This window comes from Miscanthus floridulus, chromosome 1 (assembly GCF_019320115.1).
Source record: "Miscanthus floridulus cultivar M001 chromosome 1, ASM1932011v1, whole genome shotgun sequence".
NCBI classification, from domain to species: Eukaryota; Viridiplantae; Streptophyta; class Magnoliopsida; order Poales; family Poaceae; genus Miscanthus; species Miscanthus floridulus.
The window spans coordinates 181,287,833-181,313,593 of NC_089580.1; the positions used below are offsets into that span (position 1 = coordinate 181,287,833).

At 41.6% G+C, this 25,761-nt stretch overlaps 1 protein-coding gene and 1 pseudogene across 2 annotated transcripts; both read right to left on the reverse strand.

Moving 5' to 3' along the window:
• Window positions 1-2,369: 2,369 nt before the first annotated feature.
• LOC136504237 (uncharacterized) lies at window positions 2,370-5,245 on the reverse strand. 2 transcript variants are annotated; one of them, XM_066499104.1, is made up of 4 exons: window positions 5,089-5,245; window positions 4,391-4,528; window positions 4,107-4,304; window positions 2,370-4,002 (listed from the first exon to the last, which is right to left on the reverse strand). In XM_066499104.1, the coding sequence occupies exons 2-4, from the start codon at window positions 4,512-4,514 to the stop codon at window positions 2,699-2,701; spliced, it is 1,626 nt and encodes a 541-aa protein (XP_066355201.1). In that variant the 5' UTR covers window positions 4,515-4,528; window positions 5,089-5,245; the 3' UTR covers window positions 2,370-2,698. The 2 variants fall into 2 exon arrangements, with proteins under 2 accessions (XP_066355201.1, XP_066355194.1); XM_066499097.1 differs by having other exon boundaries at window positions 4,107-4,316.
• Window positions 5,246-8,141: 2,896 nt separating this feature from the next.
• Window positions 8,142-9,416, reverse strand: LOC136504252 (B3 domain-containing protein Os03g0212300-like; annotated as a pseudogene).
• Between the last annotated feature and the right edge of the window lie 16,345 nt (window positions 9,417-25,761).

The following is a 25,761-nucleotide window of genomic DNA, read 5'->3' on the forward strand; positions in this document are numbered from 1 at the left end:
TACAGAAGTCCTCAGTAATTCGTGAGACGAATTTATTAAGCCTAATTAATCCGTCATTAGCACATATTTACTGTGGTACCACATTATCAAATCATTGACTAATTAGGCTTAAAAATTTCATCTCGCAAATTGATCGCAATCTGGTGGCCGGCGGGTGACGGAGGCACGGAGCTAGCCATGGCATTCCTGGTGGAGCTGAGCGCAGTGCGCGTGCGCGGCTGGATGTGCGGCGGTGGCCGCGTACAAGGTGGCCATGGTGTTGCTAGCGGAGGCAGAGCTGTGCGTGGACAGGGCGAGCGGCGGTGGCGGCACACCTGGCGAGCGTTCTCTTGTGGCGCGGATTGTTTTACCCTTTACCATAATTAAAATTAACAAAAACTAGGATTTGGTCCCACTTATTTTAGTACGTGTCCCACCTATTTTGGTACTATCCCTACCTATTTGGTATCTTTAGGTACTTTTAGTTATGTACTTCCTATTTTTTCTACCGTCTGATCTCATCTAATGGATGGCCCATATTTTTTTCAACCATTATAAAATTTCTCTTGTATTTATACTCTTGCTGGATAGATTTTTAACCAGCAAGGAAAATTTGTGACCAATCCATGCTGATACTTCAGGAGGTGTATCCAACATATCGTATTGCTTATGGAGAGCCTCAGCAGTTTTCCCAATAAGCTCAGCCTCCCTTTTCTCAAATAAGATGAGCTCAAGGCTGAATGTTTCATCACTTCCAATGAAGGGTATCTTGTACCTATAAAAAAATGGCAGCAATTCAAATTATTTTATATTTTCTTGGTGATGTAAATTTCCTTTTAATACAAACCGTAGTAGCTTACTTCCAATCAAATTGAGTTGTCAAACAGTTTTCGTTGCTGCATTTGAAGCCATTTCGATGGACTCTAATAGTGCAGTTGCAACTTCTACAAGCTCGATAACACCAGGGTTGCCTCTCAGGAACTGCGGTTATAGTTACAGTACATTGATATCTCTTGTCCTGCATATATTTGAGTTGAATTTGCTGTAATAACTGTAGTCAAATGCGTTGCTTAAAGCAGAATCAATCTATGTTAGATTTACTATTTTCGATAAATTATAATCTTTTTAGCTAGCAAGGAATATACCTTTTCAGTAAGGGGGTCCACCTCCTCAAGTTGTAACAGTGTCTTCTCTTCAAAGTTCTGCTTTGTATCGTCCTCGCTTTGCAGATATAACTTCTGAATGGGCTCAGCCTGTGTTGGAAGGCTGCATTTAACATGGAATTCAAGCCCAAGTGGGAAGATCAATAAACTAAAAAGAAAAATGTTATTATATTCATTTGGGTTTAAATGATAGCTAACCTCTTTTGAAATGACTTGATCTCAGGGTTATCATTTTGATTAATGTACCAACGACATGCTGATGTTCCACTTAGAAAGTGATGCTTCATTTGGTATAATTTCATTAAGGTTCCAACAAATATTGTCATGACATGGTTTTCTTGGCCAACTTGTAGGACTGTTTCTCCGTCAAATTCTAGAGCTCTTTTAGCGTAAAATACAAGTTAGCATTAAGGAATTACAATTAAATTGTGATTAGAAAACATGCCTTTAATTAGTATAATATGGTATACCTAAGGTTACAAGTTAGCATTAAGGAATTACAATTAAATTGTGACTAGAAAACATGCCTTTAATTGGTATAATATGGTATACCTAAGGTCACGAAGCTGTATTACTCTTCTGATCCTTAAATCTCCTGAGCTTGAATGGACTCTTGCTGTATTTCATACTGCAGTAATTTTTCCAATAACGTCTGTATATCAAAACAAGAGAATATTGTCATTGCTATACTATAGTGAGAAAAAAAAAATTATGTACTAACAAATACGATACCTAGAATTTTTGTGTTTTGCGTGTGAATTCATGAAGCTTGGCAAAAAGAATCAATGAGAAGGTGTATTTTGGAAATTCTGGTGGCTGATCCTTTGCCTCGATAATGATTGTTCTTCTATTTAATTTGATCATGTAAGGATTTTCGACAACTCGGAAGTTCCTTACCTACAGCCCTTCAAGCAACCACCAAGGTATACAAGGTTGCAAGACACCAGAAGCACACGGCACACGTATGAGCTGCTCAAGCACTTCGATCCCCAGATAGGTCCTCAAACAGTACTCTACAATGCTCATGTAAACAGATGCCCTCTGAGAGAGGCTCTGAACTCTGCACAATCATAATACGATGCGATACGTGTTTAAAAGCGAGGCATTTTTTTTTTAAAAAAAAGAAAGAGAGAGATGACGAACGAGCCACAGAAACAACAACAAATTTCATCAGATAAAAAATGACGATGGGCTGGTCACTCATTCGCAGGCCGGGTGAGAGATATCTTGGGTCAAGGAACAACAACAGCTTTATTACATGACCCTCGCTGGCACATGGAAAAAATGCTCAGGTCAAGAGACACTGTCACAACAAAGATGATACGTACATGCTACAGCCAAACAACAGATCATCGGCAGATGATATCATCTAAGGATTTACATTAATCATGCGACCGAAATCGCAAGCAGATGATGTTCCAAGGACAGGGATGAGAGATTCCTATAAGAACCAAGTGAGGCATTAAATCAAAATAGCCAACTACTCCTGTACAAATTCAGAGAACAGGGGGACTGCTGAAGTTTTCGCAGTTCAAAAGAAGCCCTCTAGCTCTGGCTCAGATAAGGTCCTGGCCAGTAGCAGTGTTGCTCCCATCTTCACTGGAGCCCTTTCCGAACACCTCTTCTATGACATTGTTTGTTGACAAAAAATCATGCTTCTCCCAACCGGTACTGAAACCGAAGTCCCACTCTTTTGTGTCACAATGATCACCAAAGAACCCATGCTCTGCACCACTACCAAAGCCGTCACTCCTGTAGTGATTGTCATCAGCAATATCAGTATGTGTCCCACCTTCAACACCAACCTGATGAGCCTCAAATGATGTGCAAGAGTCATCTTGTGCATCTGCATCTAGCTTGAACGTCTGTTGATTATGATCTATATATGACATTACAGGATGGCCCTCTGACAACATACCAGCCCTCTGCACACCATTATGCCTGTCTCCATTGGCATTGTCAAGCACATCCTCATCATCAGAATCTTCATAGAAATCCACCTCCAGAGGAACTGGATTGCATGCAACATCATCTTCATCAGTAAGGGGCTCAGTTGGCAAGTATTCATCAGTTCTTCCTGTGATTGGAAACTCACCATCACCACCTGCCTGCCATTCGTCATCGTCACTGTGGATGTTCACTGGGTCGAACCTGTTCTGCTCAGCCCTCTTCCTCAACATGAAAACATTGAAGTAGTAGCTCACTAGTTCTTTGCTGGACTTGGAAGGGAAGACAAGAGGGAGTTCATCCCAGAAGTTTCTGCGCAGAGAAGCAGGGTTTGACAAGACCACTTGCTGGAACAAATGTTCCTCCTCTTCTGTCCACCTTGAGGCAACCTCTTCTCCCATATCATAGAAACCCAACTCCCTGAAGGTGTCAGCACCAACAGCACCCTTCAGCTTTTCTCTTGCTTCCCTCACATGCTTTTTCACACAATTGATTGAACCTTCATCAAGACAATCACAGCCTGCCTTGCAGTGAACAGGTTCCAACACCAAAGACGATGCATCAGTACCAGGCATTGGCATAACAACGTTTCTGATCCACTTGACACTTTCGCCTTCTTCAGTTCTTCCACCAAATGGCCTGCACTCAGGTAATTCAGCCTGATGATTTGGCCCAATAGGAACAGGTTTCCTCGAGGGAAAAGGGCCTACAGATTGATGAAAGCTGGCAGGCCATAGATCATCTTCAACATAGGTGTGAGCATGTGAATAATGGAGAGGTGAATCTACACCCTCATCTTCACTTTCCTCACTCTCATATAGTGGTGAGTCCAAGCTTCTTTCGCAAGTCGTGTATGTGGGATACTCATGAAAATCCTCCTCAGCAGATGCATGGTTGTCTTCCTTAGTTACGACTGAAATAAACAAAAGACAAGTACATTATCTAACTGTCTCTGCATACACAAACTCTCAGGAAAGACAAGTTTATTTACTGGTAAAGGGAGGACGGAGTTATTACTTTGATCTTCCTGCTTTAGCCGTTTGCATTCAACTATGTCCAGCAGGTCACTGGATGCAGGTCTCTTGTTATGATCAACTATAGGTGTTTCTTTGACACCACTTGGCACCAATGGTGACTGAACAGTAGGATTGGTTAGATGAACACCATGTACCAGCTCTTCGTCAAATAGGCCAACCTTTTCACCCCTTTGGCAAACTTCAGGACAAACTAAACCTGAATTAGAGTCAAGACAAATGTCTAGCCAGTCTAGGGCAGCAAAGAAGATGCTGCTAAGTCATTACCTGCAATCTGGCATTTCTCAGGAAGGAAATTCGGACGACCATTATCTGCTCCCCTCATGTTGCCACATGCAAGCTGCTCAGAGTGGTGCCTCACGAAAGCCTCACTGTTTTCCTGATGCAGCATGCTTGTCCAGACTCCTGAGAGAATAGAATGAAATAATTAATTACAAACATGGCCTAGTTATTAATTGGCAAACAGTCAACAGGACGAAACTGAAAGGATAGCACCAATTCGGGAGGAACAATAAATGATTTAAGCTATATGCTAGGTTAAAATTAACACCTTATTGAGTTCACTCCAGACCAAATGCACAGTGCATATTCAACTACCATGATGAAGGGCACACATGAATTGCCGTCTGTAACGAGTAACATAACAACGTTTTTGTTCGTGCAATACTTAATTGAAGCAACAGGCTCGAATATCGCGGCATCAAACCCTAACGAATTCGCGAATACGAGTCAAACACCTCATGGACCGAACGAAACCCTAGCCCCGCATCCGACCACCAGAAAAATCACGCAAAATTGACGCCAGAAATCGCAACAATCCGATATGAAACCTACAGGACACGCATAGACCCGACGCCCCCGTGCAAAATCCGTCCTCAATCGAACGGATCGGGGCCCGAAACCCAACCCCGCAAACCCTAGCCTTGGGAACCTACGGAATCAAAGAGAGGGGGCAAAGCTGGTACCGATCGAGAGATCCCGTCGAGCGACGAGCGGATCCGGGGCCGGATCGGTGAGCCGAGGCGGCGCCCTGAAGGGATCGGGATCGAATCGAGAGTTCTTTCGGTGCGGGGGGGAGGGGAAATTTTGGGGAAAGGTTTGATCGGTCCACGACCGCGTCCTTTTTTCGGGCTGATTTATTTATAAAAACGGGAAAAGAAAAAAGAGGCAGCGAAATCGCGATTCGCGACCATGTCGACCGAGCGGTGGTGTTCTAGGCCGCTATACGCCTATACCGTTCACACACTAACAGGCTGAGGCCCATAGGCTGTACTGCGTGTGGCCCAGGGGCTGGGAGCCTGTTCCACACTACGGAGTACAATGCAGAGAACAACAGGCCCGGTTTGAACATGAGGGCTTCGTCCATTGAGATGGAGACACGCAGAGCAGAGAGAGTGCCCACAAGCCACAAGCTTCTTTGTTCAAAGTTTCAAACAATCACATGGGAGCTATCAACACTTGTCGCAACCAAAAGAGAAAAAAGCCATCAACATAGAGCATGTTCGTTGGTTAGTTTGTAGGCTAGTTTGGACTGACTGGTGCTGTTTTGTTGTGAGAGAAAAATATTATTGGCTGGCTGGTTTAGGCTGGCTGAAACCAACCAGCGAACAGGGTGATAGCAGCCAAGCTTTGCATAGTGTTGTACTGTTGTGAAAAGGAAACGGGTCAGGAAAGTTGACGCCTACAGTACAGCCTACCCCTGACGCCTACAGTACAGTGTCTGGAATCAAGCGATGCGCTCTATTTGTTTAGGTTTGTTTTTGGCTGGTTTTCAGTCAACAAATATTATTTTCTCTCACATTAAATCAGTCAATCGTACTTTTAGTCATAACTTATAAACCAAACACAATCAAACGAACATGCTAGCAAGCTGCCCTTGCTGCTGCCTCTGTCCATGTACACGTTTTCCCCAGCCCTTGTTGCAATGTTGCGTGCCTCCGTCCATGTGTACTCCCCTTCCTTGAACATACGTTGCTAATTGCTATAAGGCTTATTTAGCCTAATCGCTACTATACACTGCATATGTCATATGTGAGGAAATCATTTGACTTACAGTCATATATGCGATGTGTCACATGCGCATTTCCCCTCCCCAGAAAATATTTATACGAAGTAAGAAAATGATTGGGGGTGTCCATTGTCCGAGTACATGACCTCCAGTTACGTCTTGTTTAGTTCCATCCTAAATTCCTAAAAGGTGCTACAGTATCTATCATATCGAATGTTTGCGACTCGTACATGGGGCATTAAATGTAGACGAAAAAAAACTAATCGCATAGTTTGGTGGGAAATTGCGAGACCAACGTTTTGAGCCTAATTAGTCCACGATTGAACACTAATTATCAAATAAAAACGAAAGTGCTACAATAACCCCAAATTCCAACTTCCTAGAACTAAACACGCGCTTATATATGCGATGTTCCTGTGTCACAAGCCACATGTCCTAGTTACTGACGTCAGGAGCGCTTATATATGCGATGTTCCTGTGTCACAAGCCACATGTCCCAGTTACTGACGTCAGGATCCAGCACGTTGCATTCTTCTTTAGCTAGACCGGGGTCAGCTGCAAGACGAGATGACGTGCTGCCGCCTGCCGGTTCGACAGCACAGCCAAATGGGACAGGTGCCTACGGCTGAAAGTGGTTAATTTATTGTAAGAAAAAAATATTATTTATTAGCTAAAAAAATATAATTTATAAGATAAACGAACAGGACGAGATGACAGCACTCTCAGGGCATACCCAAATCTTCTTCCAAGAATAATTTTGCACATAAGTACGAGCAACACGCTCAATCTAAGCTTTTCATGAACCAAAGCTTTTAGGGATTCCATGACCACCATAGTACTGAGTTACTAACTTATCTTGGACGTTGTTCATCTTATTACAATCCATCAAACCCAGCAGCATATATAGCACTAGAGTAGTTTCAGAATAGAGATCACGTCAATGACAGGTTCACACGAACGATCTAATTGTCGGAGACTAATACTAGAGTACCCGAAAAGGAGGAGTTAATAACCATTAACGTTGATTCATCCAAAAGGTCAAGAGCGCGACCACACCTCTTGCTGGGCTCTGTCTCGTCCAACCCCCGAGGGCTGGCTCCACCTCGCCCGACGTCCGAGGGCTGGCTCTGTCTCGCCTGACCCCCGAGGGTGGGCTCCGTCTCGTCCGACCCCCGAGGGTGGGCTTCACCTCGTCCGACCCCCGAGGGCTGGCTCCGCCTTGCCCGACGTCTGAGGGATGGCTCCGCTTCGCCCGATCCCTCGGACACGGTTCCTAACGGGAGCTCACGCCGCCGTCAACCACTACGGGCCAGAAAGTACGACCCAAGGTCAAACTTCTGGCATCGTGCAGGGAGCGGTCACATCTCAACACGATCCGTCCCCACGACATGTCATTCCAGGGAACTCACATCGCCCACAGTGACAGACGTGCGGTCACTATGCTACCCACTTCCTGTGCGGCCGCTGATCAGCACGCTGGTCAGCCGTGCCGCCCGCCGAGGCGAGGTGGGACGTTACGACTCGCTGACAACGCCAGGGCATGGCATTGTCAGAAGACAGACGACCAACGTGTAGCTGTCCCTGTCACCGCCTGCTGTGTCAGCGGGGCCCGCGCGGAGGAAAAGAAAGGCCCGACGACCTTGAAGACTTCCTTGGCCTCTCGTTCTTCTCTTTCCCCCATTGTAACATGTGCTTTCCCTTGGCTTATAAAAGGAAAAGCAGGGCATCTCTTGAAAGGGGGACCGATTCATTGAACAAGTGCATCACATAGCATCGGTTCGCCGCACCTCATCACAAACAACACATCACAAGAGATCGGAGATCAGTCCCTCTCTCACCCGTTTGTAACCCCTACTATGAACTTTCAGTGCTAAGTAATACAAGCAGTAGCTAAGAACGGGACGTAGAGACATTCTGCCCGAACTAGTATAAACCTTATATCTTCTTAGCACACCATCCAACCAGACGCGTAACAATACAAATTTACTCGTTATTATTTACTCAAAACACTGACACTGATCCATCAGAAGCATGGAACTCCTAGCCTCCTATTGACAGTGGCAGGAACAGCTCTCATCGCCAACATATTGGTGTTGGCTGAGGTTGACGTCACCGCCCTACGATGAGATCAGGAGACGAACGTGCCATTGTTCTTGCGCACCTCCACCTTGAGCACATGCTCATCGTCCTCCTCCTCTGGCTCCCACTCTTCATCTTCGTCGCCGCAGCCGCAGCCCTCGCGGATCACCCGGAAGAAGCAGACATCGCCGACCTTGAGATCGTTGTCGACGCAGAATTGGTGCCACCCATATTTCAAGGCCGAGAGGTCGCTGAGCAGCCGCTTGCTGCGCTTTAGGTTCACCATCCATGAGCGCCCGCCCATCTGCAGCTCTACCCGGCGCCGGCGCACGTACCCGTGCACATCCTGAAACTCCACGGGCACGTTCTGCGCCGCAAGACATGAGACGATGAGACACGAGTGATGTGTGGGCTACTACGATCTAGGCGAGCAAGAGAATTGACACGAGAGATGAGACGGCTCACTAGGTACTGGTTCTGCTTTGCCTCCAGGTTGCACTGTCTGAGGGTCACGGTGAAACCGTGAAATGCGATGGCTCCACGATGGGCAGCGAGCGTCGGCCGGCACCAGCACCAGGGTTGGTGTTTCCGCCGCCTGGGCACACGAGCAGAAGGTTTTATGTTTGTCTCTGTCCTTAGACGACTCTGCAGATGAGAGGTTGGATGAACAGGGACGTAGTACGTACCACCGGCGCCGGCGTGCAGATACTCCTTGCGGTAGGTGGTAATGTCAAAGACCGTGACGATGAGGTCACTACGAACGTTGTCGTAGCGGAAGAAGAGCGTGTACCCTTTGCGAAGGTCGTGGGCGCGGGCAAACTTTTTCCAGCCTTTGCGGAGGTACATGTCGCCGTGCTTCTCATCGACGAAGACCTCCACATCCCACAGTGGCATCATCTCTCCGCCGGCAAGCCACAGCTTGAGGTCCCGGTGAGCTCCGAGGACCGGAGCGAACTTAGTGGGCAGTCTCTGCCTGGAAGACAATCAAGTAAAGCAGAGAGAAAGACCTCGCTAGCAACCCCCGGCCCAGGCCCCAGCTGATGAGATTCAGCGCAGATCGTAGTAGCAAAACCCCCCCGTCTCGTCTCTCGTGCCAATTCTCTTGCCAGTGCCTTGCTAGCAAGAGAAAAAACACCTTACCAGTGCCTCCTCGTACATTCTGGGGAGCAGGATTTTGAAAAACTTGAAGTTGCTGAGACCTGCCATCTCCTCCGTGCCAGTCCCAGCTCTGCATAGATACCTTGTTGGCTTTAGTTTTGGCATAAGTGAGTCGAATTCAGCGCGTTCCTATGTTTTTTTTGTTATTTCAAATCTCCTACAACTAAAAAGAAAAAAACGTGGACATTTTTTTGGTGCGACATTTGTTTTGGTTCGTCTGTCAGACCGCACCTGCAATCCTGCACCCGTCGCTCCGTCAGTATGCCTTCCCTGTGATCCCCTGCCGCTTGCCGCGCGACCACGTCCACGCCGCAGAAGGAAAGCCCGATCCACCGTGAGTTACCAGGGCGACGGCTCCCCCTCCTCTCTCTCTCTCTCTCTCTCTCTCTCTCTCTCTCTCTCTCTCTCTCTCTCTCCTTCTCCCTCCCTCTCCCTCTCTCTCCTGGAGCGGCGACGCCCTCGGCACGCGGTGCGTGGCCCGCCGGTGACCGTCGCCGCGGCTGCGTTGCATCCTCATGGTAGTCCACGGCCGTTCGACGAAACCATAACTACCTCATCCTCACCGCCACCAGCAGCGGCTCAGCTCGGTGGAAGCAGAGCCGTCGACGGCGCTCCCTGGCTAGACCTCGCCCTTGCCTATCTGCTCATCTCCACCCACCCTTCCCGCCGCAACTACTCTATTCTGTGATTGCCGTGGATTGATGTGGGCTGCCTCATTTCAGATTTCTTACGTAGGGTTTATGGATTGATATATGGGTTGCTCTACTTTGGGATTTCCCCCTACGATTATGGGTTTCTATATTTGATTTGCGATTCAAATTCATAGATCTGGTGTATGTACCTAGAGATTTAGCCATTTAGGCCTTCAGATGTGGAGCGCCATGTCCTTATCTACATTTTTTTTGTTTTGCTTCATTTCCTAATCCTACTCCCGTTTGATTTATCCAGATTTTTTCTAGCTACGGATGGATGAAAGCTCTAGTTTGGTTTTGGTGAATTAATGAAACCCTAAGTGCTAACCTAGTTTATAAAGTGATCATGAGATAGGTAGCACATTCCAAGTGGTGAAGCAAATGAAGATCATGACATGATGATGGTGATGCCATGATGATGATCAAGTGCTTGGACTTGAAAAGAAGAAAGAGAAAAAAATAAAAGGCTCAAGGCAAAGGTATAAATAGTAGGAGCTATTTTATTTTGGTGATCAAGACACTTAGAGAGTGTGATCACATTTAGGTTCGATAGCCGTACTATTAAGAGGGGTGAAACTCGTATCAGAATGCGGTTATCAAAGTGCCACTAGATGTTCTAACTCATTGCATTTGCATTTAGGATCTAGTGGAGTGCTAACACCCTTAAAAATATGTGTGAAAATATGCTAACACATGTGTATAAGGTGATACACTTGGTGGTTGGTACATTTGAGTAAGGGTTAGAAACTTCACCACACTCCGTCTGTAGAGTGTGGATAGTCTAACGGTGCCACCGACGCCCTAAACTCAGGTGAACGTGGTCACTATAAGTGATCGGACGCTAGTCTCTGAAGGACCGACGTGTCTGGTCAGTAGCAGTAGAAGAAGCGCAGCGTCGGTCATCGACCGGACGCTGGCGCTGAAACGATCGGACATTGGCTGGCTATGTTCGATCACACTGACATGGTCATGCATAGGGGAAACACCAAGTGACCGGACGTTGGGTGAGTCCGGTTGAGCACATGAAAAATCGTTTCTCGATGCTTATTGGAAACGACAGGACGCTGAGGTCCAGCGTCCGGTCACTTTGAGCTGCTGTGTCCGGTCGTCACTTGACCGTTGAGATCGGACGATCAACATTTGAAGAGAGGGGACATGCGGCATGCATCGCGTGACCAGACGCTGAGGTCCAACATCCGGTCGATATGAACAGAGCGTCTGGTCATCTCGTGTTGTGCCCAGTGAAGGGGTACAATAGCTCTATTTTGTGGGGGCTTCTATTTAAGCCCTATGGTAGGTTTAAGCTCACTCTCTTGGCCATTTGCATTGATATAGCAACCTTATGAGCTTAGCCAAAGCTCTCTCGCTCATCTTCATCATTGATTCATCATCTTTGTGAGATTGGGAGAGAATCCAAGTGCATTGCTTGAGTGTTTGCATCTAGTGACACTTGGTGTTCGTGTTTCACTGTGGGATTGGTTTGTTACCCTTAGTGGTTGCCGCCACCTAGATGGCTTAGAGCAGCGAGGATCATCGAGCGGAGGTTGGTGATAGTCTCTAGCTCCGATCATGGTGATTGTGAGGGGTTCTTGACCTTTTCTTGGCGGAGAGCCAAAATGTACTATAGTGAATTGCTCGTGGCTTGTGTGATCCTCATCTTGTGTTGGTTGTGCAGCACCCTATTGAGGGTTTGGTGTGTGATGCTAATTAGCGCGTGAACCTCCAAGTGAGTGAATCGCCACAATGAGAACTAGCTTGCCGACAAGCAAGTGAACCTCGGTAAAAAATCATTGTGTTCATCATTTGATTCTGAGGTGATTGGTCTTCATTGATATTGATTCTTGTAATTGATTGGTTCACTCCTCGACACGGCGGTATAACTATCTTACTCTCTCCCTTTATATTATTACAAACTAGTTACCAAGCTCTTTAGTGTAGCTAGTTGTGAGAGCTTGTTAGTTTGGTAGTGTAGCTCTTTAGTTAGTCTTTGAGAGCACACTAACTTAGTGTAGTGTTATAGCTATTGTCACCCATTAAAAGAGAAGACACCATATGAGCTCTTGAATGGTAGAAAGCCCAACATTGCATACTTTCAGGTCTTTGATTGCAAATGCTATATCTTGAAGAAAGATGCTAGATTGGGCAAGTTTGACAAGAAATGTGATAAAGAATTCCTACTTGGTTATTCCACTACAAGTAAAGCATATAGAGTTTGGAATTTGGATAGTGGTACTCTTGAGGAAGTTCATGATGTTGAATTTGATGAAACCAATGGTTCACAAGTAAAGAATGAGAACTTGAAAGATGTTAGAGGCATTCAACTTTCAAATATCATGAAAAACATGGATGTTGGTGAATTGAGGCCTAGGCAAGTGAATGATGATGAAGATGATCGAGTGTAAGTGCTCTCTAACTCAAATGTGCAAGATGATACAAATCAAGTTAGTACAAGTGGCTCTCATAATAATGAACAAGATCAAGTGGCTAGTACATCATCTCAACCCAATGATCAAGCATGTGCTAGCAATCAAGTTTTAATCATCCAACCAACAAATATTACAAGGGATCATTCATTGGACACTATGATTAGTGATATTTTAAGAGGTGTGCAAACTAGATCAAGATTGGCTTCATTTTGTGAGCATTTCTTATTTGTGTCATCTATTGAACCAAATAAGATAGATGAAGCATTGAAGGATATTGATTGGGTGAATGCTATGCATGAAGAGTTAAATAACTTCACAAGAAATCAAGTATGAGAATTAGTAGAGAGACCAAAGGGACACAATGTGATTGGAACCAAATGGGTCTTTAGAAACAAGCAAGATCAAGATGGGATAGTAGTAAGGAACAAAGCAAGATTGGTAGCACAAGGCTATACACAAGTTGAAGGTCTTGACTTTAGAGAAACATATGACCTAGTTGCTAGATTAGAAGCTATTAGAATCTTGCAAGCTTATGCTTGTGCCCACAACATCAAGCTCTACCAAATGGATGTTAAGAGTGTATTTGTCAATGGTTACATCAATGAAGAAGTATATGTTGAGCAACCTCCTAATTTTGAAGATGACAAGAAGCCCGACCATGTGTACAAGTTGAAGAAGGCATTGTATAGCTTGAAGCAAGTACCTAGAGTATGGTATGAGTGATTGAGGGACTTCCTACTCTCTAAAGGGTTCATAGTGGGCAAGGTTGACACCACTCTTTTCATCAAGAAGACTGAAAAATATTTATTTGTGTTGCAAATCTATGTCGATGACATCATATTTGGATCAATAAATCAAGACTTTTGTGATGAGTTTGGAAATATGATGGCTAATGAGTTTAAGATGTCCATGATTGGAGAGTTAAGTTACTTCCTTGGTCTTGAAATCAAGCAATTGAAGAATGGTACATTTATGAGTCAAGGCAAGTATATCAAGGACATAATCAAGAAGTTTGGCATGAGTGATAGCAAGGCCATTAGCACACCAATAGGAACTAATGGCAACTTGGATAGTGATGCAAGTGAAAATATGGTGGATCAAAAATTGTATCGGTCTATGATTGGAAGCCTACTCTATGTGACCGCATCGAGGCCGGATGCCATGTTTAGTGTATGCATGTGTGCAAGATTTCAAGCCTCACCAAGCGAAAGTCATTTGAAGGCTACTAAGAGAATATTGAGGTACTTGAAGCATACATAAAATGTTGATTTGTGGTATCCCAAAGGAGCAAAGTTTGAGCTAGATGGTTACTCCAACTCAGATTATGCGGGATCCAAGGTTGAAAGAAAGAGCATCTCGGGCACATGTCAATTGTTGAGAAAATCACTTGTTTTATAGTCATCAAAGAAGCAAAATAGTATTGCATTATCAACCGCTGAAGCCGAATACATATCCGCCGGTAGTTGTTGTGCACAAGTACTTTGGATGAAGGCCACTTTGAGTGATTTTGAAATCAAGTTCAAGAAAGTGCCATTGCTATGTGACAATAAGAGTGCAATCAAGTTGGCCAACAATCCAGTTCAACATGCAAGAACAAAGCACATTGATGTCCGTCACCATTTCATAAGCAATCACCAACAAAAAAAGGATATTTGCATTGAGGGTATTGACACCGAAGATTAACTTGCTGATATATTCACCAAGCCATTGGATAAGAAAAGGTTTTGCAAGCTAAGGAATGAGTTGAACATATTAGATTTCTCAAAAATATGTTGATGCATCCCCACTTATATGACATGCCTCTTCTTTGAGTAATCCAAGGTAAAAGTTGATTGGCATGGCATACATCCTTGCTAAGGACTTGTTTAGTGCATCTAGACATCTTTCATATTTAATAGGCTCATTCATGAAAATCAAATAAATTTGATAATTGTATGGTACCATTATTGCTTCTATGCTTATTTTGATCTAGTTGTAGCATATGACATGTTTGTGGGCTTGTAAACCTAGTGTTTGATCTAGAAAATGAGCTCTAAGTTTTTAACTCAACATGGTATAAGATAACCCTTATTTGGACGTATGAAGAAGCTTGTCCTTGAATCAAACCGAGTTAAATATCTTTAGTAAACGATCTAGATTGGACCAAATTTAGGAAAATGATCCTCATCCTATTGATTGACATTAATAATCCTAACCTATCCTTACTTTAAGCCTTTGTGGTCATTGATGACGAAGGGGGAGAAAAACAAAGATATAAGTCATATTAGTACATGGGGAGAAAAACAAAGATATTAGTGTACTAATATAATGGAAGACAACAAAGTGGGAAAACTTGACACAAGGGGAGAGATATGACAAAGGAAATGGATCAATTAAAATTTTGAGCACACAAGTAGGGGGAGCAAGCTCATGAACTTTTATGGAGCATTTGAATGTGCATTTCATATGTTTGCTTGCATGGCACAAGTTTTAAATTTCAATATCCATGCTTGTGTGGTGTATGCTAGTTATAAGTTTGAATGATGAAATATAAATCTAGCATGCATAAGTTTATCTAGTGATTTTATTTCCAAGTGTTTTCAAGTGGTATCGAGCTAACCATGGTTCTAAGGATGGTATAATGGTGCACTTCGATTGGTATCATGCTTTAAAGGTCTATCTTTTATACCTTAGCATCATTTGGTAGACATTGTCTCCTATATTTCCTATCTAAGCATATGTGTAAGCTTCAATCCAAACTCTTAGCACATATGTAGGAGAGCAATTGCTACTATTTAGGGTTCATGAAACTTGTCTATATCCTTTTACACATGGTAAATATGCTTGGGTAAGTAACATGGATTTAATTAAATTTCAATTCATATCTTTGTGAAAGGGTTGTCATTAATTACCAAAAAGGGGAGATTGGAAGCTCTAGTTTAGTTTTGGTGAATTGATGAAACCCTAAGTGCTAACCTAGTTTATCAGGTGATCATGAGATAGGTAGCACATTCCAAGTGGTGAAGCAAATGAAGATCATGACATGATGATGGTGATGCCATGATGATGATCAAGTGCTTGGACTTGAAAAGAAGAAAGAGAAAAAACAAAAGGCTCAAGGCAAAGGTATAAATAGTAGGAACTATTTTATTTTGGTGATCAAGACACTTAGAGAGTGTGATCACATATAGGTTCGATAGCCATACTATTAAGAGGGGTGAAACTCAAATCGGAATACGGTTATCAAAGTGCCACTAGACGCTCTAACTCATTGCATATGCATTTAGGATCTAGTGGAGTGCTAACACCCTCGAAATTGTTTGTGAAAATATGCTAACACATGTGCACAAGGTGAAGGGGTTGTGCCCAGTGAAGGGGTACAACAGCTCTATTTCATGGGGGCTTCTGTTTTAGCCCCATGGTAGGCTCAAGCTCACTCTTTTGGCCATTTGCATTGATATAGCAACCTTGTGAGCTTAGCCAAAGCCCTCCCACTCATCTCCATCATTGATTCACCATCTTTGTGAGATTGGGAGAGAATTCAAGTGCATTGCTTGAGTATTTATATCTAGAGGCACTTGGTGTTCATGTTTTATTGCGGGATTCGTTTGTTACTTTTGGTGGTTACCGCCACCTAGATGGCTTGGACCAGCAAGGATCATTGAGCGGAGATTGGTGATTGTCTTCGGCTCCAATCGTGGTGATTGTGAGGGGTTCTTGACCTTTTCTTGGTGGAGAGCCAAAAGGTACTCTAGTGAATTGCTCGTGGCTTATATGATCCTTATCTTGTGTTGGTTATGCGGCACCCTATTGAGGGTTTGACATGTGATGCCAATTAGCGCGTGAACCTCCAAGTGAGTAAATCGTCACAACGAGGACTAGCTTGCCGGCAAGCAAGTGAACCTCGGTAAAAAATCATTGTGTTCATAATTTGATTCTGAGTTGATTGGTCTTCATTGATATTGATTCTTGTGATTAATTGGTTCACTCCTCGACATGGCGGTATAACTATCTTACTCTCTCCCTTTACATTATTGCAAACTAGTTACCAAGCTCTTTAGTGTAGCTAGTTGTGAGAGCTTGTTAGTTTGGTTAGTGTAGCTCTTTAGTTAGTCTTTGAGAGCACACTAACTTAGTGTAGTGTCATAGCTATTGTCACCCATTGAAAGAGCAGATACCATATGAGCTCTTGAATGGTAAAAAGCCCAACATTGCATGCTTTCGGGTCTTTGGTTGCAAATGATATATCTTAAAGAAAGGCGCTAGATTGGGTAAGTTTGATAAGAAATGTGATGAATTATTTCAACTTGGTTATTCCACTACAAGCGAAGCATATAGAGTTTGGAATTTGGATAGTGGTACTCTTGAGGAAGTTTATGATGTTGAATTTGATGAAGCTAATGGTTCACAAGTAGAGAATGAGAACTTGGAAGATGTTAGAGGTATTCAACTTTTAAATGCCATGAAGAACATAGATGTTGATGAATTGAGGCCTAGGTAAGTGAATGATGATGAAGATGATCAAGTGCAAGTGCTCTCTAACTCAAATATGCAAGATGATACAAATCAAGTTAGTACAAGTGGCTCTCATGATAATGAACAAGATCAAGTGGCTAGTACATCATCTCAACCTAATGATCAAGCACGTGTAAGCAATCAAGTTTTAATCCTCCAACCAACCAATATTACAAGGGATTATCCATTGGACACTATGATTAGTGATATTTCAAAAGGTGCGCAAACTAGATCAAGATTGGCTTTATTTTGTGAGCATTTCTCATTTGTGTCATCCATTGAACCAAATAAGATAGAATTAGCATTGAAAGATGTTGATTGGGTGAATGCTATGTATGAAGAGTTAAATAACTTCACAAGAAATCAAGTATGAGAATTAGTAGAGAGACCAAAGGGACACAATGTGATTGGAACCAAATGGGTCTTTAGAAACAAGCAAGATCAAGATGTGATAGTAATAAGGAACAAAGCAAAATTGGTAGCACAAGGCTATACACAAGTTAAAGGTCTTGACTTTAGAGAAACATATGCCCCGGTTGCTAGATTGGAAGCTATTAGAATCTTGTTAGCCTATACTTATGCCCACAACAGCAAGCTCTACCAAATGGATGTTAAGAGTGTATTTCTTAATTGTTACATCAATGAAGAAGTATATGTTGAGCAACCTCTCAGTTTTGAAGATAACAAGAAGCTCGACCATGTGTATAAGTTGAAGACGGCATTATATGGCTTGAAGCAAGTATCTAGAGCATGGTATGAGAGATTGAGGGACTTCCTACTCTCTAAAGGGTTCATAATGGGTAAGGTTGACACCACTCTTTTCATCAAGAAGATTAGAAAAGATTTATTTGTGTTGGAAATCTAGGTTGATGACATCATATTTGGATCAATAAATTAAGACTTTTATGATGAGTTTGGAAATATGATGGCTAATGAGTTTGAGATGTCCATGATTAGAGAGTTAAGTTACTTCCTTGGTCTTGAAATCAAGTAATTGAAGAATGGTACATTTATGAGTCAAGACAAGTATATCAAGGACATGATCAAGAAGTTTGGCATGAGTGATAGTAAGGCTATTAGCACACCAATGGGAACCAATGACAACTTGGATAGTGATACAAGTGAAAATATGGTGAATTAAAAATTGTATCGGTCTATGATTAGAAGCCTACTCTATGTGACCGCATCAAGGCCAGATGTCATATTTAGTGTATGCATGTGTGCAAGATTTTAAGCCTCACCAAGAGAAAGTCATTTGAAGGCTACTAAGAGAATATTGAGGTACTTGAAGCATACACAAAAATATTGGTTTATGGTATCCCAAAGGAGCAAAGTTTGAGCTAGATGGTTACTCCGACTCAAATTATGCAGGATGCAAGGTTGAAAGGAAGAGCATCTCAGGCACATGTCAATTGTTGGGAAGATCACTTGTTTTATAGTCATCAAAGAAGCAAAATAGTTTTGCATTATCAACCGCCGAAGCCGAATACATATCCGCCAGTAGTTGTTATGCATAAGTACTTTGGATGAAGGTCACTTTGAGTGATTTTGGAATCAAGTTCAAGAAAGTGCCATTGCTATGTGATAATGAGAGTGCAATTAAGTTGACCAACAGTCTAGTTCAACATGCAAGAACAAAGCACATTGATGTCCGCCACCATTTTATAAGAGATCACCAACAAAAAGAGGACATTTGCATTGAAAGTGTTGACACCGAAGATCAACTTACCGATATATTCACCAAGCCATTAGATGAGAAAAGATTTTGCAAGCTAAGGAATGAGTTGAACATATTGAATTTCTCAAATATATGTTGATGCATCCCTACTTATATGACATGCCTCTCCTTCGAGTAATCCAAGGTAAAAGTTGATTGGCATGGCTTATATCCTTGCTAAGGACTTGTTTAGTGCATCTAGACATCTTTCATATTTAATAGGCTCATTCATGAAAATCAAATAAATTTGATAATTGTATGGTACCACTATTGCTTCTATGCTTATTTTGATCTAGTGGTAGCATATGACATGTTTGTGGGCTTGTAAACCTAGTGTTTGATCTAGAAAATGAGCTCTAAGTGTTTAACTCAACATGGTACAAGATAACCCTTATTTGGAGGTATGAAGAAGCTTGTCCTTTGATCAAACCGAGTTAAATATCTTTAGTAAATGATCTAGATTGGACCAAATTTGGGAAAATAATCCTCACCCCATTGATTGACATTGATAATCCTAACCCATCCTTACTTTAAGCCTTTGTGGTCATTGATGACAAAGGGGGAGAAAAACAAAGATATAAGTGATATTAGTACATGAGGAGAAAAACAAAGATATTAGTGTACTAATATAATGAAAGACAACAAAGTGAGAATACTTGACATAAGGGGAGAGATATGACAAAGGAAAAGGATCAATTAAAATTTTGAGCACACAAGTAGGGGGAGCAAGCTCATGAACTTGTATGGTGCATTTCATATGTTTGCTTGCATGGCACAAGTTTTAAATTTTAATATCCATGCTTGTGTGGTGTATGCTAGTTGTAGGTTTGAATGATAAAGTAGAAATATAGCATGCATAAGTTTATCTAGTGATTTCATTTCCAAGTGTTTCCAAGTGGTATTGAGCTAACCATGGTGCTAAGGATGGTATTATGGTGCACTCCGATTGGTATTATGCTTCAAAGGTTCATCTTTTATACCTTAGCATCATTTGGTAGACATTGTCTCCTATATTTTCTATATAAGCATATGTGCAAGCTTCAATCCAAACTCTTAGCACATATGTAGAAGGAGCAATTGCTACCATTTGAGGTTCATGAAACTTGTCCATATCCTTTTACACATGGTAAATATGCTTGGGCAAGTAACATGGATTCAATTAAATTTCAATTCATATCTTTATGAAAGGGTTGTCATCAATTATCAAAAAGGGGAGATTGAAAGTTCTAGTTTGGTTTTGGTGAATTGATGAAACCCTAAGTGCTAACCTAGCTTATCAAGTGATCATAAGATAGGTAGCACATTCTAAGTGGTGAAGCAAATGAAGATCATGGCATGATGATGGTGATGCCATGATGATGATCAATTGCTTGGACTTGAAAAGAAGAAATAGAAAAAAAACAAAAGGCTCAAGGCAAAGGTATAAATAGTAGGAGCTATTTTGTTTTGGTGATCAAAACACTTAGAGAGTGTGATCACATTTAGGTTCGATAGCCGTACTATTAAGAGGGGTGAAACTCGTATCGGAATACGGTTATCAAAGTGCCACTAGATGCTCTAACTCATTGCATATGCATTTAGGATCCAGTGGAGTGCTAACACCCTCGAAAATATTTGTGAAAATATGCTAACACATGTGCACAAGGTGAAGGAGTTGTGCCCAGTGAAGGGGTAAAACAGCTCTATTTCGTGGGGGCTTCTATTTTAGCCCCATGGCAGGCTTAAGCTCACTCTCTTGGCCATTTGCATTGATATAGCAACCTTGTGAGCTTAGCCAAAGCCCTCCCACTCATCTCCATCATTGATTCATCATCTTTGTGAGATTAGGAGAGAATCCAAGTGCATTGCTTGAGTGTTTGTATTTAAAGGCACTTGGTGTTCGTGTTTTGCTATGAGATTCGTTTGTTACTCTTGGTGGTTGCCGCTACCTAGATGGCTTGGAGCAACGAGGATCGTCGAGCAGAGGTTGGTGATTGTCTCTGGCTCTGATCGTGGTGATTGTGAGGGGTTCTTGACCTTTTCCCCGGCGGAGAGCCAAAAGGTACTCTAGTAAATTGCTCGTGGCTTGTGTGATCCTCATCTTGTATTGGTTGCGCGGCACCCTATTGTGGATTTGGCGTGTGATGCCAATTAGCGCGTGAACCTCCAAGTGAGTGAATCGCCACAACAAGGACTAGCTTACCGACAAGCAAGTGAACCTCGATAAAAAATCATTGTATTCATCATTTGAATCTGAGGTGATTGGTCTTCATTGATATTGAATCTTGTGATTGATTGGTTCACTCCTCGACACGGTAGTATAACTATCTTACTCTCTCCCTTTACATTATTGCAAACTAGTTACCAAGCTATTTAGTGCAGCTAGTTGTGAGAGCTTGTTAGTTTAGTTAGTGTAGCTTTTTAGTTAGTCTTTGAGAGCACACTAACTTAGTGTAGTGTCATTGCTATTGTGTGGATAGAAACTATATAAACTAGAATTTTGGTAGGTGGCTTACAATTTTAGTTGGCTAGCGCAACACTTGCTTCGCCTCATAATTGTCTAATTGGTTTGTTAAGTGTTGTTGTAGAAATTTTTATTAGGCTATTCACCCCTCTCTAGCCATTAGGACCTTTCAAGTGGTATCAGAGCCGAGGTCACCGTGATTTGAGGCTTAACAACCTTTGGTGTAAAAATAGCTCAAATCAACAACACCAAGAAGCCACCCTAATTTGATGGCCCAAATTTTCCGTATTGGAAATAAAAAATGACCACACATATCAAGTCAATCAATAGAAAAGTGTGGAAGGTGGTAGAAACTAAAATTGAGATTGGTGATCTAGAGAATCCCACCGTGGCCAAAGAAGTGCTTCTCCAAAATAATGACATTGCTCTAAGTGCCATTCATGATGTAATTGATGAGAGAACATTTGAGCAAATTAATAATATTGAGATGGCTCATGAGGCTTGGAAGAAGTTAGAAGAATCATTTTAAGGCACTCAAGCTGTGAAGGGTGCAAAGGCATATATTCTCAAAGAGAAGTTTGCAAGCTTCAAGATAAAGGAGGATGAGAGTGTGTCGGAGATGTTCCATATGCTTCAAGTGCTTGTCAATGATCTCAAAGCACTTGGAGAAGAGGTGAAGGACAAGGACTTGTTCCACAAGTTCTTGAGATATTTGCCTTCAAAATTTGACACATTAGTCACTATTCTAGTGAGGAGTGGTTTGAACACCATGACACCAAACTAAGTGTTGGGAGATATAATGACCGATGATACATATAGAGATGATGATGAGAAGGAAGAAAAGAAGGAAAAGAAAGATGAGAAGAAGGATGAGAAAAAGAAGAGCGTGGCATTCAAGGCCACATCATCCAAGGGCAAGGCAAAGCAAGATACATCAAGTGAAGATGATGGCTTATGGGATGATGATGATGATGATAAGATGGTTCTCTTTGTCAAGAAATTTGGCAAGTTCATGATGAAGAAAGGGTACCGTGCTAGAAGAAAGAAATCTTCATCCAAGAACAAGGAAGAGTCAAGAAGGTGCTTCAAATGTGGAAGCAAAGATCATCTTGTTGCTCAATGTCCATACAATAGCGATAATGGTAATAACAACAAGAAGAACAAGAAGGAAAAGAAAGAGAAGAAGGACAAAATGACCTTCAAAAAAAAGAAGGGTGGTTCATATGTGGTCACTTGGGATAGTGATGCTTTCTCAAGTGATGATGATGATGATAGTGATGATGACAAGACCAGCAAGAAGAAGGTACTTGCAAGCATTGTAATCAATGAGAAGCCTTCTCTCTTCGACACTCCATCATGCTTCATGGCTAAGGCCACTAAGGTACAAAATTATGATGATGGAAGTGATGACGAACATGATAATGAAAATGATAGTGATAGTGATGATGATGAACCTACTAAAGATGAATTATTTGACATGCTAGAAGATGCCAAAGAACGCTTTGACATTAAGAGAAGAAAATGCATGAGCTTGAATAAGGAGGTAAAAGCCCTTAAGCAAGCCCTTGATGAGCTCAAAGCAACTCATGAGAGGCTAGAGAAAGACCATGAGAAGCTTGGCAAGGCTCACAAAAAGCTTGAAAAGGCTCATTCCTCTTTGCTTAATGAGCAAGATAAAAAGAAGCATGTTGAGACTTATGATGTAGGTTTAACTTGTGATACAATTGATAAATCATTATCTATGTCTATCATTGTTGCTCCCACTAACCCTTCTTGTAGTACTTCTACTTCCACCTCATCTAGCAGTGATGATCTCACTTTTGATGCCTCACTAATGGTTGAGAATGAGAACCTCAAGAAGGAGGTCAATAAGCTCACTCACACCTTGGCTAAGGCCTATGGTGGTGAGGACCGCTTGCTTATGTGCTTGGGTAGCCAAAGAGCTTATCTCTATAAAGAGGAATTAAGCTATACCCCTAAGAAAGGTAAGATGGCCTTTGCTCCTCACAAGACTAGTTTTGTAAAGAACAATGGTCAGTTTTGCACTAGTTGCAAGCAAGTTGGTCATAAAGAGCATGAGTGCAAGAACAAGAGCAAAAATGTTAATGTATCCTCAATTAAGATTAAATCTTTCTATGTGCATACTAAGGGTACAAATGGTGTGAAGGCTAAGTTCATTGGTAAACTATGGATAGGCTCAAAGAAGAAAGCCATTTGGGTACCAAAGAGCTTAGTAACTAACCTTCAAGGACCCAAACAAGTTTAGGTATCTAAGAAGAATTGATCTTCTTTTGTAGATCAATTACAAAGCCGAAGAAAGGCATTGGGTTCTTGATAGCCATTAGGACCTTTCAATGGATGGACCTGAGGTCTCATCTTTGCCTTTTTTATTTTATCATTGGATCAGGATTTTTTTTCTTGTGCTCATGTTCATGCTGTACTATTTTGGTTTCATTGCTTCCTAATATTTTTTCTTCTTTTCTCTTGGTAAATGCACTTCTTAATTTTCTTTTGTTGTGCAAGGTATAAACTTAAATGAAGCGTTCCTCTGTACAAATTGACCTACGCTCAAAAATCTGGGACTAAAAGGTAATCCATTGATAGTTGTATTGAATTGAGGTTACCGGTTTTTAGTTACAACACAAGTCACTGTCTTAGCTTACTTTTCTAGAAATTGTGCTTTTGGGTTCAGCAAGTTGAAAAAGCTTAGGATTGATGTTAGTTAACTGAAATTTGTTATGCGGAGAAGGCAACATGCTTTCTTTTGTTTCTACACTTCACTCATGAAGTAATGCAGGTAATTGTTTTTTCATGTCTAAGTTTGATTGCAGGAAAGGGATAGAGTTTACATCCTCCTCATAATATTGAAGCCCTTTTATGCTCTCAACAATTTAACTGTATCTTATCTGTTGTCATTTCGGTGCGTAGGTGATTAAAAAATTCTTTTCTACTTACTTTAGCTCCATGAATATTATCTGAAAGGTACCGTATTTACTCCTTCATTACAATCAAGGGATTTCATAGCATATTCACTCTTTTCTTACTCAAGGATTAGAAGTAATGATCCATATCAATTGACATTAAGAGATAGGATAGTGTCCATCCATAAATTAATATTTGTAAACATGCACAGGCAAGCTATTTGTACACATAATTGTTTTAACTATTTTTCATACAACACTTTTTTAACAGCATGTTGTTACATTTAGGTCTGCAAGAGTGTTGATATATTTTGTAGAACTTTCTCTAGAGTCAATTTGGCTGAGTATATTACCTTAGGTACCATTAGGTTGTGATAAAAAATGATATGCTTCTTGTGATTACTTTTCATTTGATGCTAGCAAATTTAATTTAACCAAATTAGTCTTCATCTATTGTAGGAGTGCATGTGTGATGATTAATGCTAGAATGATTTTTGTGATCCTACCCTGTGCGACTGGAGGTAATGGTCCTTCCATTAATTTGTGATGTTTCATAAGTCAGTTCTCTCCTGTCTCCTACTGCAATAGACCTTTCTCCAATTATAAAAATGATGATAGGCTTCAAATCATGCATTTGTTTACTTTATGAAAACAGAAGAACAGAAGCCTATGGAACTTATCAATTTGAACATGCTCATTCACAGTTTATCCAGTATTCAGTTTGATTAGTAGCAGCTCCTTTTTATTTTTTCTCTGTATATTTAGTTTGTTCTTTGGATTAGGATATAGAGCATTGATAAGGTTTCATATGGGTGTCTTTGCTTCTTCAGGCAGCGCACTGTATCATTTGTAGATCTTTTTGCAGATTTTAGATAAAGGTACCGATTCTCAATTTACCATTCTTTCAGTTTTGTCAGCCTCATTGAACCATACTTATGTGCTATTTATGAGCCACAAAAAGTGTAAATCTGTGATGTTTTTTTATATATTGTGCTAGGTAAGTTGCAGAGCTATCCCATTAGATGATCAAATGAGCAATTATTGTGTAGACTGCTATTAAGAAATTTTCTATGCTCCAATTGTATATGTCTCTTTACCCAATGGAGCGACTGAGCAAAACTTGAATACCATTTTTACAGCTTCCTTCTCTAGCCTTGCCGATGCTACTAGATGCTTCAGGGTTCCTTGCTGGTGGTTGTGCTGTTGTTACCATGGTTAGAAGATTAGATAGAGCACTGCAATTTGTGCACTCATGATACTTTTTCAGGATTTTAGATTTTTTTCCCAATTTTCCTTCAGTCTCTGTTTTCTTAAGTGAGGCTCATCTCTGCTTTCTCGTCTCTCTAGACACTGTAGTTCTAAACATTGTTTTCTCATCTCTTGAGACAACCTATCTTAGTATTCATAGAGAACTTTCGTAGGCTAAAAAACCTGGCCCTCTGTGTTATTAATTAGGAAGCTAAAACTTAAAGGCAATAATAATGTACGGGGTACCTGCTGAAAGAAAGAACAAGAGACAATGTAGGGTGTATACTTCATTATTAAACTGTAGAGGTCTGTACTGAACAATATTGGTGCCTACTGTACGGTGTATACTTCATTCTTGTTTTTAAACTGTGCATGAAAGAAAGAACAAGAGACACTGTAGTTTGATTTCTGTAATTTCTCTCCTTTATTCCATCTGTTTCCTCTGATTTATC